At 35.2% G+C, this 18,314-nt stretch overlaps 1 protein-coding gene across 1 annotated transcript; it reads right to left on the bottom strand.

Moving 5' to 3' along the window:
• Positions 1–11,499: 11,499 nt before the first annotated feature.
• Positions 11,500–12,756, bottom strand: LOC137649305 (uncharacterized). Its single transcript, XM_068382291.1, has 2 exons — positions 12,694–12,756; positions 11,500–11,769 (listed from the first exon to the last, which is right to left on the bottom strand). Exons 1-2 carry the CDS (start codon positions 12,754–12,756, stop codon positions 11,500–11,502), a joined length of 333 nt encoding a protein of 110 aa, XP_068238392.1.
• Between the last annotated feature and the right edge of the window lie 5,558 nt (positions 12,757–18,314).

Raw genomic sequence — 18,314 nt, forward strand, 5'->3', positions numbered from 1 at the left:
TATATATATATATATATATATAATATATATATATATATATGTATATATATATATATACAGTATATATATATATATATATATATATATATATATATATATATATATATATATGTATATATATATATATTTATATATATATATATATATATATATATATATATATATATATATATATGAATGTATTCAATAAATTTTCGTTGGCTCGTCACCATAATTCCACTATTTTTATGTTAATTTGTTTGGGATTTTATTGAAAATATGTCTATAGTTACAGTCCAAAGTTCATATTTTTATGGTTACTGTAATTGAAATATTAGCTTCTCAAATCTGTGAATGACTTTGCCAATTTAGCCCATTTTGAAAATTAGATTATATATATATATATATATATATATATATATATATATATATATATATTATATATATGAATATATATATTTGTTTATATATTTATTCATTTATTTATAAATGAAGGTTGTAAAACAATCACAAAGACAAGACAGTGTTTACAATCCAATATTTGTTAATGAAGGTTGTAAAACAATCACAAAGACAAGACAGTGTTTACAATCCAATACATCCCATAGAACCATAACGGAGGTCACATCTTGGCTCTCCATTCAGGGCGTCAGGAGGAATGATGATGAGCTGGCTAACGATGGCACGGCTCCTGGAATCCATCCTTCCTCCAAGGCACACTGGTGAGGTGTTGCAGTATTGGCCAGACGTCCGCCGCCGGTGTGTATATACCAGAGGCATTCTGTATCATCTATGCACAAGGATGAATTCCCTCGTATCGCCTAAGTTATTGCATAATCCATAAGTTATTGAATTATACAACACGCAGGATGCAGGCGCCCCTTCATCACGACAAATCAAGGGGTGGATCGCCCTTCGCTGGGATCATGAGGGGGAAGAAAGTGCCTCTAAATTCCCTTCTTTATGGCATTTTCCGATGTTGGGTACAATCGCAAAATGGGCCGAATGGGGGAGGGGGTTAAGGGAGGTGGATAAAAGGAGGTATATACGACATTGTGGGGGAAAATGGGTCCACAAATGCCCTCATGCAAGCTTGGACCCCTTTTTGGTTCTCAGAGGTTTAAGAGTTGAACGTGATTATGCTTCTCATTTGATAATTTATATTTCAGTTATTTCCTTCTTATGTTCGTCTTTTTCTTATCTGAACGGTGGGCAGGAATAGAGAATATTTGAGCTAAGCAGCAACCGTATAGTATTCTTGAAAACATTAATTACAAGCTTTCAGGCAGAAATGATGCTTTTGTAGTCTTGATCGTTTTTATTTAGTTATTGTCATTATGTATTCGTAGATCTTGAGGTAATCGATTGAAATGTTAAGGAGAATACTTTATATTGCCTACGTTTTCTCTTATGTTTAATTTGTATTTACCCAATATTTTTCATCATCTGTTTCAAATAGATCGGAGTCTATATGAAGTGTTTTGAGGTATATTCTTCGTTTTGCTACGGTGAATTTTAAATTATATTAAAATTTAATATTTAATTGTATGAATGCATGGAATGTAACCTGAGAACATTTTCATTTTCGTAAGAAGATTTCTCCCTAAGCATCTTTCGATATTTTTTTCATAATAGTTTTTATTTTAATTTTGTATGGCATCTTTGATCTACAAGTATGATAGCTTTTTTAATTTTGTATGACATCCTTAATTTACTATGATTGTGGAGTTAAACGTCTTTAATAATAATAATAATAATAATAATAATAATAATAATAATAATAATAATAATAATCCCTCAGACGTTATTTTTAGAACTCTTACATTTGTTGGAGGGGATGCATTATGTTTAACTTTCTGTAATTGTCTGATTGAAATATATAAACGCACTCCTGTACAAACTGAATTTTATGTGAATATCCCGACCATGTATCCCCACCGAGTGATCTTCGGCTTCTCACATGAATAGCAAAACCTTGTTTCTTCTTCATCCGGTGGACAGCCAAAGGAACATGTGAGGTGGTGAAGCAGTGTGCGATAACGAAAGGGGTTTAACCCTTTTTTTTTCTATTATTTATCTTACACTCACTCAGTCCCTTTCCCCTTTCATAAGAAGGACCTTTTGGAGGTCGGGGATACGGAGGGAAGAGGAGGGCGAATCCGGACTTGATACTGTATTGTTATGGTTAAGGGAATCCTTGTCCGGTGGGCATGTTTTCTTAGGCTATTCCAAGGGGCACATCGTTCAACCCTCCGCAGGAGTTATAAGCTTGCCCTGGGCAGTTGTCATTTGCCTGGCTTTTTTTTCCCTGACACTCACTCTCTCTCTCTCTCTCTCTCTCTCTCTCTCTCTCTCTCTCTCTCTCTCTCTCTCTCTCTCTCTCATTCCTTCCCTCCTCTCCTGGTCCCTGGTTAAGGAACCTCAAATCTCAACTAGATTCTTGTTCGAGAATTTCAGCATCTGGATGCTGGTTAAGATCAATCCTAAGCTTTCTCCAATGCTGCGTGGCTTCATTTAAGGGCCAGTTACTTGTGCTTGCTTTTAATCGTGCTTTTTTTACGGGTCTTTGTTCGCGGGATCGATTTTGTTTCGGTAAAGCTTCTCCTCTTTTATTTAATTTCTTTGTTCAGTATTTTCATGCTTTAGGGGACTCATAGCGTTACGCATTTCCTGTTTTATATAGCACATAACCGTAAATGCTCGTTAATATATTTACATAATTGCAATGATAATGATTGTACGAGCTGAGAGAGAGAGAGAGAGATCGAACTATGCCGAAGGCTACTGAATAAAAGATGTGATTCGAAACCTTGCGATCTGTCAGTCTCTTGATCACTCATAAAACCATTTGGAATAGAAAGCCTTAAACTGGTTATGACATTAAAACGTAATTACTTCACCCTGCGTAGAAGCACGAAAAGCTTCCTATGAGAGAGAGAGAGAGAGAGAGAGAGAGAGAGAGAGAGAGAGAGAGAGAGAGAGAGAGAGAGTCACATAATTACTTTTTTATACCATTTACTTTGAAGATTTTTTTTCTTCAAATCACTACTCGTTGGCAAAACGTGACTGTTGAAGGAGACTTGCGGTCACCAACGTCATCGTCGGATCAAATCCTCTGATGAGCTGTATCTCATGGGAGGGTCGTGAAGGGGGAGGGGAGTGTTTAGGGGAAGTTGTATCACTTTTGGGGGGTGAGGGGATTGTTGTATCCCTTGGAGGAAGAGGAAGAAGGAAAAGAAGTGATGTCACTAATTCTCTTCTTGCTGGATAGTATGTTTTATTTTGTTTTCTATTTATTTTATTTTATTTTTATTTAAGTTGTATCACTTTTGGGGGGTGAGGGGATTGTTGTATCCCTTGGAGGAAGAGGAAGAAGGAAAATAAGTGATGTCAATAATTCTCTTCGTGCTGGATAGTACGTTTTATTTTGTTTTCTATTTGTTTTATTTTATTTTTATTTAATTTTTTCTTTTTACTCATCTTAACGTAAATTTGTAGGGATTCGGTTTATTTACATTTTTTCCTGGTAGATGAATATTTTTTTCTAGTTTATGCATTAGAATATTTATGCTCAGCAGTAAAATTTATTATATATATCTTCCAGTTTATTATGTTTGCAAGAGATTATTTTTTAATCAAGGTTTCATTTCTTATTTGAGGAAATTTGCTAGTCTAAACAATTTTGTTTCCATATCATGCAGTTAGCTTTTAATTTTGTAATATATCTTGTAATTCGCTGAATTTAATTGTAGATTTTTTAAACGATGAAATACTTTGTAATGTATAACATTTGCATTAAAAAGAACGAAAAAAAAACGGTTACTCTGATGTAACGCACACGCCCAGACAAAGCCACTCAGTCATGACCAATTTACGAGAGAATAATCCTCTACAGTCATGGGGTTTGATACACTATCAGTCGTAACCCCAATTACCTCCAATAACCCCTTTTGCTTCATACCCCCTGCCAGCAACTTTTCTTTCTTCCCTCTCTTTATCTTAACCTCCTCTCCCCTGCCATCCTTGCCAACCCCCCTACCCTCGCCGACCTCGCCAACCCCCTACCCTCGACATCCCTTATCCACCTCATCAACCTCCTTTTTCCCCTGATTCTTGGTCCTTAGTGAATACAGTCTTAGCCGTTGTGCTTGGGGAATCTTAGTCATAAATCAGCAATATGAGCATTCGAACGTCGGCTCTTTCTGCTAATGGCGCGCGAGAGAGGTTGCCAGTTAAGGTTACTGTCGCTCTGTTTTTCGACCTCGCAGGACAACGACGTGACGCTCATGAACTCGTCTGTTTTTAGGGGCCAACTGCAGGTCCAGCTTCTTTCGGGTGTTTATAGTCGAAGAGGGGTGTTTTAAAGGGCTTCGTTTATTGCTGTAAGTTGCTGCATCATTGAAAGGTGAATGAGTTGTTTACAACAGCTCGATTGACGATGGTTAATAGTCATTTGAGGAATTGTAGCTCAACACCAGGGTTTAAACTTGAGCATGTAGCCATTACCTTAGATGCTGCATGCTTTTTACCTTGATTACCTTAAGACTTTCTAAATTTCCTTAAATTTAATACTTGTAATTTCATAAAACCGATATTACCTTAGAATTACCTTAAAAATTACCTTGAACCCATGCAAATTACCTCAAAACTAAGGTAATTACTATAAAAGTTTAAACCCTGCTCAACACTATCAACAGTTACAGTACATTTGTACGTTGTTGTTGTTGCGGCGAGGAAAGGGAACTGGCCAGGTTCTTGGTATGGCCATCATTGTCTCGTCTCCTTTATCAAAAGCGATGTCGTAAATCAAATTCTATTTGAGCGTGGCGAGAAATGGGATGATGGGGTTAGGGTAGGGTAGTTGGGAGTTGTACTCTGGGCAGGATGTTTCAAAGACTCGAGCTGAAACCTGAGCCTTCTTGTAGTGGACATTGAACTTGTCTAAGTTGTCTTTCCTTCCTTTGCTTGAGAGCAGAATTTGATTTCATCGCCATCTAGTGAGAAGACCGACACCGACGCACAAACCCTTCCTCTCATATCGCTTTATCAACATCTGATCCGTCGATCGGTTCTGGGTACTAAACCTTTGCGGTTCTTGCGTTCACAAAGACAAAAATCTCTCTCTCTCTCTCTCTCTCTCTCTCTCTCTCTCTCTCTCTCTCTCTCTCTCTCTCACACACACAAGGTCAGAATTGTGGTGAATCACATGCATTGATAGACCTGAGGATCTGTTGTGTTGGCAAAAAGCTGTTCTGCCACCCACCGGGGCGCGCTAATGTGTAATCTTGATGAGTCGGCGGCCTTTTGAAGTTGCCGCTAAGCTACCCGCCCTCCGACCGCGCTGCCCACTTGCCGAGCGCCGGGATCCCGTCCCCCCCGGGGGTTGCCACAAACCAAGACGTGGTTATACTCGGTTATATCCTTCATCAGACCGGGCATTCGCGTCCTATAAATCAAGCCGGAAAGAGTGCTTTGGCCCTCACCTGCTTCAATAAACGCAAATAGGGTCATTTAATGGGACCTGGTAACTCGACTGGCGCCGGACCCACCCAACCGGCGCCCGCCCACCCCTAAAACTCGGCCCTCTACCCCCTCTCCTCCTCCCCCACCTCTTCACCCTCAACCTGCCCTCTCATCCTTTAAACCATTAGTACCTGAGCGCGAAATTCAAACTCGGCAGATTTGGCACTTAGTAGCGAAAGGCGGCTATGTTGAGAGGACGTGTTTTATTTGGGTTTAATTTCTTTCTCTTTCCATGGTCGTCACCGGTGGTCTAATTGGCGGGCGTCCTTAGATCCACTTACAATATGTTGTTCATTTTTCTTTTTTGCATTTTATTAATCATTTTAGGTTTTCTAATATTCATCATTGTGGTCACTTGAAGTGTTTTGTTTTGACGTGGCATTATTTATTATACACACACACACACACACACACACACACACACACACACATATATATATATATATATATATATATATATATATATATATATATATATATATTTGACATAAATTATATAGGTAGGTTGAGATAATGATGATGATGAAATATTATAGGTAATTTATAAATTACATAGACTATCCCGCCTAATGGTTTGTGAATATACAAATTCTGCTTAGGGAACTGACTGTTCGTATGATATTGTCAGTCATATTTCTTAAAGAGTAAACATTTTAGAATTTTTGGATATACTAATTTTGAATATGTATCAGACTTACTAAACTTTGGGAATGGTTAAAATCTCAAATATAGGTAGACGTTTCAAATATGTTTTATCGGTTAACAAAATTATTGTCTTCAAACAGGTGATTAGATTTATAAAAGATTTTCAGTAAACTGTAGATTAATGTTTTAATTAAAAGTCGTACGGAAATATCATACATATGCGCAATTTTGTATATTAATCTTTCTGTTGATGCAAGAAAATATGCATGAAGATGAACTAGTACAGATTTATCTTCGGGAAAACCTTTGGCATAGAAGAGTCGACAGGCTTCAAGTGTTTGAAACGTGGGTTGCAGTTCCCGTGGAGTTTAAATCGTTGTCACTTGCTCAATATCTTTTCCATTATGATCATATTAATTTTGTTATCGTTATTATTTTAAATATTATTGTACCTCCTGGAAATATGTAATAGCGGTAATTATATTATTATTATTATTATTATTATTATTATTATTATTATTATTATTATTATTATTATTATTATTATTATTATTATTATTATTACAGTAACGTACTTAGGATCTTACCATGCATTCCATTGAATAAAATGTCTCTCACCTGCAAACTCGCGCATCAACTTACGGCAAACTTTTTCGTGAAGATCGATTTTATTGCAAGACTGAGCAACAAAGAGTTTAACACCGAATATTCCTACACGTTCGAAAGTTTAAAATCACCTTTACTGTATTTCCACGCTGACTGATTGATTGAAAGTTGCCTGGTTTGGCTGCCGCGTTGGTGAATATCATTTATTGGAAACTGTTTTGAAAATAGTTTTTGTTAATTATCCTTGGTATATTTTTCACAAACAAAAAACAAGCAATTTTTAAGAATAATATAAAGTACAAAATCACTTGCATTATTCTATGCTTTGTGGCATAGAATAAATTTATGCTTGATATAGTTTTTAAAATTATTTTGAATTTGATTTTATTTCATAAATTATAGGTATCAGTGTAAGACGAGGTATTAATAATTAAATTTATGCTTGATATTATTGTTATAATTATTTTTAGATTTTATTTTATTTCATTCATTGTAGGTATCAGTGCAAGACAATGTATTGATAATTAAATTTATTCTTGATAATATTGCTATAATTATTTTAAATTTCATTTTATTTTATAAATTATAGGTATCAATGTATGACGAGGTATTAATAATGAAATATATCTGTATAAATTAATGTTAGGCTTCTTTAGTAATTTATTTTCGATTTTAGCTCGTAATTATACTTGATAAATACCAGAAGTGATACCAGGATAAAATATCAGTGTAGCACTATAGTGAATTCAAAACAATGGTGACTGCCGTATTAAGATAAAGGATGGTTGATTTGGCAGAGATTAGTGAGAAGGGCATTTATTCATTTGCAATTATACTTTTTAGTATATTTTGGAAGATAAGAGTGTCAGGGGGTTTACTTTATTTTCTTAAACCTTTTTCTGACCGTGACAGCAGATTTTTTCTTAGTTACCATATTTTGCTAAATGGAAAAAAAAAATTTTCCTTAAGATAATTTATGTCTATCAAGGTGACTAGTTTTTTTTTTTTTTATTTCTTGAACCCTATTTTGTTAAATGAAAAGAAAAATTTTCTCTTTTTTAAGGTAATTTATGTCTATCAAGATAAAGATAAACATTAGGTTGAATAGCAATTTTTTTTTTTTAAATAATGTATGTCTATCAATATAAAGATAAACAGGTTAAAGAACAATTTTATCTTTTAAAATAATTTATGTCGATTAGTATAAAGATAAATTACAGGTTAAAGAACAATTTTCTCTTATAAGATAATTTATATCTATCAAGATAAAGATAAACAACAGCTTAAAGCAAGGCAAGGTCAAATTTCATTTTTCGATCGTCCTGGAAACTTGTGAAAACTTTCCCTAATCAGTTAAATGTCTTCACCTTAAGAATGCCATGATTCACTGTTTAAACTTGATAGCCTTTGCGTCCGCCTCCTATCCCTCTAACTCCTATCCACCCATCCCCCGTCCCATTCCTTATCCACGCATCTCCTGTGCCCCCCACCCCCCACCTCCGTCTCTCAATGGTTTTCGCATCCCGGCAATCCTTTGGAAAAAAAAGTTTGAAATGTCGGCAAAGGTCAAGATAGCCTGTGGTGGCATATTAAATGTTTATTCCTTGATGTAACATTCAACACTTGACATTTCCTCTCTCTCTCTCCTCTCTCTCTCTCTCTCTCTCTCTCTCTCTCTCTCTCTCTCTCTCTCTCTCTCTCTCTGTCAAATAATTGATACGATGGGAGACTTTGTATAGGTTATTTGGAAGGTCTATATGCTCGGAAGTAAAACTGTTACAATTGGTTGAGGTTTGGACGAACAGGGCCCAGTGCCACTGATCTCAAGGGGTAATATGCGATTTTATATAATATTTGAATAAAGGACGTTTTATATTTATATTTTTTATTGATTTATATATATATATATATATTTATATATATATATATATATATATATATATATATATATATATATATATATATATACAGTATATATATGTATATATATATATATACATATATATATATATATATATATATATATATATATATACATATATATATATATATATACTGTATATATATATATATATATATATATATCATTTCAAAGTATTGCTTGATGATTTACTTCGAGACTTTTCAATTTTTCTAGAGGAGCGGTCCCCTTCTTTGATTATTGTTTTGTTATGTTTTCTGGGGGGAAGACGATGATGATGGAAAGTGTATGATGGAGGAAGAGATTAAGGGGGATATGGAGAAGGGAATAGGTATAGTTGAACTGACGGTAGGAATAAGGGGAGGGGGAGGTGGAAGGGGAACGATGGTTAAGGGGATAGGAGGAGGGGGAGGGGAGATGGCCTGATAGGCGACAAGGTGATTAATGAATCTAGTCACACACCACAACACCTCCACAAACACTCCCCCCCCCCTTTTCCCCCTTCCCCATTCTTTGCCTCCCATCCCCTTTCTCCCTACATCTCTCTATCCCTCCCCCTCTTCTCTCCTCCCCCACCTCCATCCTTCCTTCTTTCCAACGCAGAATACTTTCATCTGCCTTCTACATTGTCACGCTTCTTTGCTTTTCTTTTCGCTGCCTTCACAAACCGTACGAACTTTTTTTTTACTCCGTTTGTCATTCGTGTTTGGTCTCGTTGTCAGTGTTTGTAAAAAGCTAACCGTTTGGAAGTAAGTAATGTACGCGGAATTTGTTTGCGCCAATGTGTCATTTAACCCCCTAAGAGGGGTGGCGCCGGAGAAAAAGACGACAGCAGGCGCGGACACTTTCATTCTCTAGCAGCTGGAGTCAAGTGTGAACGGACAATGCAACAAAAGGTGGGACAGACTCGTAACTGCTTTATATATATATATATATATATATATATATATATATATATATATATATATATATATATATATGTGTGTGTGTGTGTGTGTGTGTATGTATGTATGTATGTATGTATGTATATACATCTATTTATTAGTGTACGCAATCCGTCAGAAATGACGGTTAAATGTTTAGATAGATATGCACAAGCACGCACACAGATTCAACCCTACCAACCCTTCCCTCTTTCTTAACTACAACCCCTCTCCCCAAGGTATGACTACTCTCTTTCCCCCTACCCAAGGGACGAGGGGAGACAAAGTACAGTAGTTATACGTCTTACCACTCTGCGTGACCGGAAAGAAATTGTCTATGTATATATATATATATATATATATATATATATATATATATATATATATATATATATATATATACTGTAGACAGACGGACACTTGCTCTTTATTACATGGGGGAGATAACTTATTTCTATGAAGATTCAGTTTTATATTACTTATTTCTTGACATGCATAATTTCCAAATGATTTTCGTGCGTCAATTCCTGGAGCTTACGGCAATTCTCATAAAATGCAGTTAACTACTTGACGCATCTCGCTAATTAAATATGCGTAAACTGACCTTCATTAGGTAATGTTTTTTTAGTGTCGTAGATTTGATTGGTTGTTGATAATTTGAAATCTCTCTCTCTCTCTCTCTCTCTCTCTCTCTCTCTCTCTCTCTCTCTCTCTCTCTCGATGGCAGATGATGTAGGTAAATACCTCTGCTTTTTTGCTAATGCTGTATTATAATTTAGGGAATGTATTCACACATTTTGAAATTTGGTTGACTGCGATTTTTGAGTTCATTGTTCTTTGGTTGCTGGATGATTATCATGATGAAAAAATACATGATATCAAGTCCTCAAACTCGCAATTCATTTTTATTTACCTACTGTTCAGTTTGCTTTCTTATTTAATAGCCATTTTATATGTCTGTTTTGCGTATCGTCATAATCAGCAAAGCTGTATTAGTCAGAGCCACCCACGCTTTTCCGACAGAAATCTCCCCCATCACCAATTCGCACTGGCCAGCGTGGTGAAAAAAGAACTGTCCCAATCCCAGAGATGAAACATGAATTGACTTTTCTGAGGCTTTTGTCCTGCAATGGACTAGAAACAGCTGCTTTTGTTGTTGTTTTGTTTATTTATATAAGAAAATTGAACATCAATTATTATTATTATTATTATTATTATTATTATTATTATTATTATTATTATTATTAAATTAACCAGTAAACTGATAGCTGAAGAATTTTGTTACTCCATATTTGTACGTTTTCCTGAGCCAATTAAAACTCAGTTACGTCTGTTTCTTAACTTTCCGTTGGCTGAGAGATGAAATTTTTGTAGATGAAATTTTTGTATGGCGTATGTGTTCTTGTTCTTCCTCTCTCTTTTCCCCTTGCGTTCCCCTGTCCCTTTCTCTTCCACCTTTTCGTGTGTCTTTCTCTTCCTTGCCATCCATCTCATCCATCTTCCGTTCTTCATCTTCTTTTAAATATTGATACGGAAATGAGATACGAATTTTAGATGGTGTTTATATCCTACCTTTCTCCTTTTCCCTAACGTTCCCCGGTTCCTTTCTCTTCCACGTTCCACTGTTTCTTTCTCTTCCACGTTCCCCTGCCCCTTTCTCTTCCACGTTCCCCTGTCTTTTGGTCTTCCACGTTCCCGTCCCTATCTTTTCCCCATTCCCCTGACCCTTACTCTTCCACGTTCCCTTGTTCCTTTCTCTTCCTCGTTCTCCTGTCCCTTGCCGTTTCACGTTCCCCTGTCCCTTGCTCTTTCACGTTCCCCTGTCCTCATCTCTTCCACGTTACCCTGTCCCTGTCTCTTTTACGTTACCCCTGTCCCTTTCTCTTCCACGTTCCCCTGTCCCTATCTCTTCCACGTTCCCCTGTCCCTTCCTCTTCCCCGTTCTCCTGTCCCTATATTTTCCCCGTTCTCTTGCACCTTTCTTTTCCACGTTCCCCTTTCCCATACTCTTCTACGTTCTCCTGTCCCTTTCTGTTCCACGTTCCCCTGACCCTTTCTCTTCCACGTTCCCCTGACCCTCTCTGTTCCACGTTCCCCTGTCCCTTCCTCTTCCTTGCCATCCATCTCCTGCCTCTCCCGTTCTTCATCTTCTTTTAAACATTGATACGGAAGCTAAAGAGGACGTGTCGGGAACGTGAGTCGGACTGAATTATTCAGCGGTGTATCAGCCTCCTTGATTGACGGGCTGCGGCCGGGCCGGTGTGTTTTACCGTCAGACTAAATGCCGCTGATATCCAACTGATTTTCTACCGATTTGCCGGTGCCTCTGTGATTGAAGGTTTAACGTCTATCTATTAATTTTGAAGTGGCATAAATATGATCGGATTATCCATGAGCGATACTACAACCGACGCTGAAAGATTCAGTCTTCCGTTTCATAAATGCTTTTGGTGCTTTTTGCATCTCTCTCTCTCTCTCTCTCTCTCTCTCTCTCTCTCTCTCTCTCTCTCTCTCTCTCTCTCTCTAAAGGGTAAAGTAACCCAGCTGATCTTGGTAGCCTTTTAGTTCAAGTTATAATTTGCCCCTTATGAGAATTTCTTTTCGATACTGTTAATGCCTTTGTTTTTTTTTATTTTCTGTTTTTGTTCTTGAATGAAAAATTGAGAAAAAGCAAAAGATTATATTTACATTAAATTAATTTTACTATCGGCGTTGAGTATATATATATATATATATATATATATATATATATATATTATATATATATATATATATATATATATATATATATATATATATATATATATATATATATATATACACACACACACACACACACACACACCTTTCCGGTCACTCTCAGCGCATTGCTAGACGTAGGGAATTGTTGATTTTGAGTGTGCGGTCATCTATAAATATTTTGCCGTCATTTTTGACGGGTGTCATACACTAGTACTGTATATAATAAATACAACCTCGGGACGTTTTAATGGCTGACCAATGGGTGTCAAATCAGTTCATCCACCTCCGACCAATTGAACTGAATGACCTAAAGTTTTGGCAGACGACTTTGTTAGTGACTTGAATTATTAGAACTTCTTCTTCTTCTTCTTCTTCTTCTTCTTCTTCTTCTTCTTCTCGTTCGGCCTTCAGAAACATGGCGACATCTTGAATATGGAAATGCGAGCGTCATTTAGAAAGTGGACATTTGCCAGCTATTTTAGGCCATGTTTATAGATTATTCTCAGATGGACGTTGAGAGACAGCCATGCTGTAGGCCTACGGAGAATAGTCGGCCGTCTTTAGTGAAAGGCCTATTGCTGACGTCCGTCAGCTTTAGGCTCAAATATGGTATTCTTTTACTACTGTGTGTGTGTTGACAGACAATGTTGTACGATATTTATTTAGCATTATGCGGATTTTTTTTTCTTCAAAAAAAAATCTTACCGCTCCCTCCTTACTTCTTACCCAACTCTGCTTTATAAATGCGTTTATATCATCTTATGACTCAGAGATATCTTTATTTTTCTCAATTTAAAAGGATTATGTCATCTAGTTATTATTACTCCTCAATATTGATATATAATATAATATAATATTATTATTATTATTATTATTATTATTATTATTATTATTATTATTATTGTTATTATTATTATTACAAAAGTAACAACTGGAGAATAGCCTCTGGTTTCTTATTTATTTATTTGCATTGAATTTATTTTTTCTACGATTCTTTTTGTTTTGCTTTCCAGCTCCTCAACGCCGCTTTTCCAGACCGATTTTTTTTCTCGCAAAAATAGAGCGTTGATTAAGATTATTTATTTTGACTGTTCTTTCCTTTCCAACCCCTATTGCTTCAAGACACAATATTTTGATGTTGTTGTTGTTAGGATGTTGGTGAGGAACTTTGTCAATATTCGCAAAGATGGTGGGATAATTGTAGTTCATTGTAGTTTTTAATGTGTAGTTCGTCATTAAATAAAGTTGTATGATTTAGTAGTGTGGATAAAGTTATGTAAGATTTTTATTATGACAAATATTATTGTTATAGTAGTTATTGGAGTAATTCTATTATTGATAGAAATAGTGTATTGTGATTTTTAATAGCATAGATTTAATTTGTTTTGGTAATTAGTGTTAATATTCTGGTAGAAAAATCGAAAGGGACATGCTTTAAAAATATATTTATTTATTTATTTATTTATTGAGAGAGAGAGAGAGAGAGAGGGAGAGAGAGAGAGAGAGAGAGAGAGAGAGAGAGAGAGAGAGAGAGAGAGAGAGAGAGAGAGAGAGAAATACGAATTGTGAAGCTTAAGAAAATTATCCTCAGAGAATATAGAGTATGGAAGCACGAAGAGAGATGTGCCGCTCCTCGAAACGAGTGTAATGTCCGGCTAGATGCCGTGTCCACCACAATAGGACAAACAGATGTCGGCGATGATGAATTAGTTGTTATGGAATGGGTAGGGGAGAGGGAGGGGGGAGGGGTAGGGGTAGGGGTAGAAGTCCTAGGAAGGGGGAGAGGTTCACCCACCTCTAAGACCACAAACCAACAAAGACCCTTGGAGGCAAAGAACACACGACTCTATCACTCTTTCTCTTCATCATCCTTTTTTTTCTTTTTTTCTTTTTTTCTTTTTTACTTTCTGTTGCCCTTTCTTCTTAACACCCCCCCCCCCGCGTTTTTTAGTGTGGGGATTTTTCTTCTCCTTTTCTGCCCTTTTAGAAGAGGATGTTGGTTCCTTGGTGTTGCATTTTGTGGCAACCCTTTGTGTGTGTGTGATTATTTGTGAAGAGACTGTCGTGTTCATACATTAGATTTCAATGTTGATTTGTCAAGAGGCTTTCAGACTTAAATATGGATTTTATAACCTGCGTTTAGTCAAATATATTCATATTTTTTATAATATATGTTTATAGTTTTTTTTCTTTTTTTTTTATTCTAAGGTTATGATATCTTTAGTTTTTTGCTTTTGCTTCTAAGGTTCTGCTGGATTTTGTTTTTTAACGTTTAAAGGTAATATATTGTTAGTTACAGTACTTGGGGTTTTGAGAAGTTATATATCTTGGCTTTCTAGAGATATTGAGCTATACAAGTTAAGATTCTTTTTTTGTAGTTTAGTCGCCTAACTTAGTCCTTGACTTGGATCGAAACTTCTAAAATGTATTCTTTACCATACTTTTACTTGTTGATTTGCCATTTTTTTTTATTGTAAACACTGATGATATAATAATCCGGACACTCGGGCACACTATTCTATATTATTTCTCTTCCTCTTGTTTTTCTTTTGAGTTTTTATAGTTTTTATATGAAATATTTATTTTAATGTTGTTTCTGCCCATAAAATATTTTATATTAATTGTTAATTACTTTTCTTGTAGTTTCATTATTTCCTTTCTTCACTGGGCTATTTTCCATGTTGGATTATTTGGGCTTATAGCATTCTGCTTTATCAACTAGGGTTGTAGCTTAGCAAGTAATAATAATAATAATAATAATAATAATAATAATAATAATAATAGTAATGATAATGATAATAATAATAATAATGATAATAATAATAATAATAAAAATGATAATAATTATAATGATGATAATAATAATCATAATAATAATGATAATAATAATAATAATAATAATAATAATCATAATAATAATAATAATAATAATAATGGATTAATAATAATAAGATATATTAACCCCGATCAACGTTTGCATAGCTCCCTCAAACAAAGATAATGAATGAGAATTCTCTTTATCCTAACGATGCGTCACCTCGGCGTGTCCACACCTTATTTCATTATAGAGAAGACGATCCCGACAGCCAAAGTTGTCGCTGAAACAAGAACATCAACTGGAGACTGACGTGCCAATTGATTCGTCTGCTTAAATGTTCATAAATGCATCTAATAAATGATTGCCCGCTTACTTAATAAACACGGGATGGTATCCCCTAATCCCCTCCTCCTCCCCTACTCCTCCCGTCCTCCCAACTCCCTACTTTATAAAGTTTATGCGTGACTGATTGATTGATTGACAGGTTGACGTACGTAAGGTGAATGGGTGGATTTAATTGATGGAATTGCTGTAAGATGCAGGCTAGTAAATGGAGATGTCTGGTTGAAAGATGGCGTGATGGTGGTTTTGGGATTATTATTATTTTTTGTTGTTTTGCTCATGCATTTATTATTATTATTATTATTATTATTATTATTATTATTATTGTAGATATTTAAATTTTTATTATTATTATTATTATTATTATTATTGTAGATATTTAATTTTTTTTTTTATTATTATTATTATTATTATTTTTATGATGATAGGGCATGAAAGGTATAGCATGGTTAGAATTTAGACATTAATCATGATAAAATTACCTTATTAAATAATTTATTATTATTATTATTATTATTATTAGTAAAATTATTATTATTATTATTGTTATTGTTATTTTTATCATTATTAAAGGCATGAAAGCTAATCAAGTTAGAATTTAGATATTAATCTTGATGAAAAGGGAATGGTAAAATGACACTTTAAAAGTGTAAATCTAAAAAGAAAAGGTTGATAATTAACTTGAGTGACGACGCAAGATATGATAACCGAAGGAAGCTGACCTTGGTTTAAAGGCCACTCATGAATGGCAGAGGCAAGGGACAGTGATAGTGCCCTAGCAAGCAGGACAATGCCCTAGAGATTGACCTTATGATCAGTTCCCAAGCCCCCATTCCACCTAAACTAGGACCAGGGAGGGCCAGACAATGGCTGCTATAGGCTCCCCCCCCCCCACACCATAAGCTCACTAAGATGGTGAAGTTGCAGACAGTAAGGAAACTATCGAGTTTGAGCGGGACTCGAACCCAAATCCGGCAAGCTCCAGGTAGGGACGCACCGATGCTTCTTTGAATTTTGTAACCCCCCCCCCCCCCCTTCTGAAAAAATCTCAGCAGTCCGGATTTGAAATCACGGACGCCTATATTGTCCGTCCGTGCGTCCGTTCTTGGCGTTGAACTCGTCCGTGTTATCGTGCGTGTCCGGGGGAACGAGAATTTAATAGAAGATTTATGATGATAAGGTTTTTGATTTATGGTGATACGTTGCAATTGGATTAGTCATTAAATTGTTCCGGATCACGTGGTATGGTAATTGTTATTTTCGGTTCGGGTGGACCTCTGCCTCTGCAATGCCTCCTCCCCCGCCTCTCCTATCCTTTTACTTCTCCCCCCCTGTCTCCCCCTCCCCCTTCTTTGACCGCTCACTGAAGATGGGCAGTTTATAACCGCCTTCATCTTTCATGATTGCTTCTCTTATAAATTTCTCTTATAAATTTCCTTCAATTTTAGAATGAAGGATGCTTTTTGTTTTTTGTAATCCTTGCAACCTTTGGTATTGAACTGTTATTCATCGTGAATAATTAGCGAGAAGTTTTACATCAAGTTTAACTGAAATAAAAGTGAATTTGAATTCGCTTGCTAATGTTTTATCGCATTATTTATGTATGCAAGAGTTATCACTTTTCAGATTTTTATGTCATCCAAATTAAGAAAAATTTTATAGTATAAGAGTTAGTTCCTTACTTGTTATATACAGTATATATATATATATATATATATATATATATATATATATATATATATATATATATATATATATATATATATATATATATATGAATGTGCAAATTACTGTATTTAAGAATATCTTAGGGTATTATTAATACTTTTACAAATGAAATATTTTTTTTTTGTCAATAATTGACCTTGAGAAAGGGCCTAAAATGAAACGTTCAGGTTAGACGGATAGATTTTCTAATAATATTTCCGTCAAACACTATCGGTGAAAACCTGCGATTTCAAGATTACATTGTTGTGGTCAACTCAAGATTACCTTGTGTCAAATGCAATATTACAGTGTTGTGTTAGATGACATGATTACATTGTTGTGTTAAAACTCAAGATCACATTGTTGTGTTAAATTTAAGATGACATGATTACATTGTCGTGTTAAACGCAAGATTACGTTGTTGTGTTGAATTTAAGATGACATGATTACATTGTCATGTTAAACACAAGATTACGTTATTGTGTTAAACGCAAGATTACATTGTTGTGTTAAATTCAAGAAGACATGATTAAATCATCATGTTAAACGTAAGATTACGTTATTGAGTTAAACGCAAGATTACATTGTTGCGTTAAACGCTGTTAAGGAATTTGCGTTTAGTACGTGGCTGATGGTTAGCGAAGTTTGAAAACGATTGGGTTGTGAGTGAAATATTGTTATGGATTAATTTTAATGGACAGTACAAGTACCATTAATGTAATTGAAATTTTCGAACTTGATTAGCCTTTGGACGTCCAGAAATATTTAATTGTTTCGAGTAATTCCCTTTCCGCTCTGGAAACGAAAACGAGTTTTTGTTTGTTTACGTAAAAAAGTAAAATGTATTTTTTTTTTTTTAATTTTGAAATAAATCTACCAATGTGCATTTTGGGAAATCTGCTAAGTGTCAACTAGGTAGAATAGCTTTTAGAATCCTAATAGATGAATAAATTACTAAATAGTTATTACCGCTACATCGACGACTGCTGTTCCTACCGCTATTACTTGACGTAATAACATCCAGATAACAATTAGTAGGAAAAGCAAATTAATTCCATTCCGAAGAGGAAAACAGGACACTGTGTCTCTCCACATGAATATAACAGAT

The sequence above is a fragment of the Palaemon carinicauda genome, chromosome 11 (assembly GCF_036898095.1).
Source record: "Palaemon carinicauda isolate YSFRI2023 chromosome 11, ASM3689809v2, whole genome shotgun sequence".
NCBI lineage: Eukaryota > Metazoa > Arthropoda > Malacostraca > Decapoda > Palaemonidae > Palaemon > Palaemon carinicauda.

Coding starts and splice junctions, on each gene's coding strand:
- LOC137649305 (XM_068382291.1), bottom strand. CDS start 12,756: ATGTTTCTGAAGGCCGAACGAGAAGAAGAAGAAGAAGAAGAAGAAGAA. Junction 11,770..12,693: donor AAGAAGAAGAAGAAGAAGAA/GTTCTAATAATT, acceptor CGTCCTCTTTAG/CTTCCGTATCAATGTTTAAA.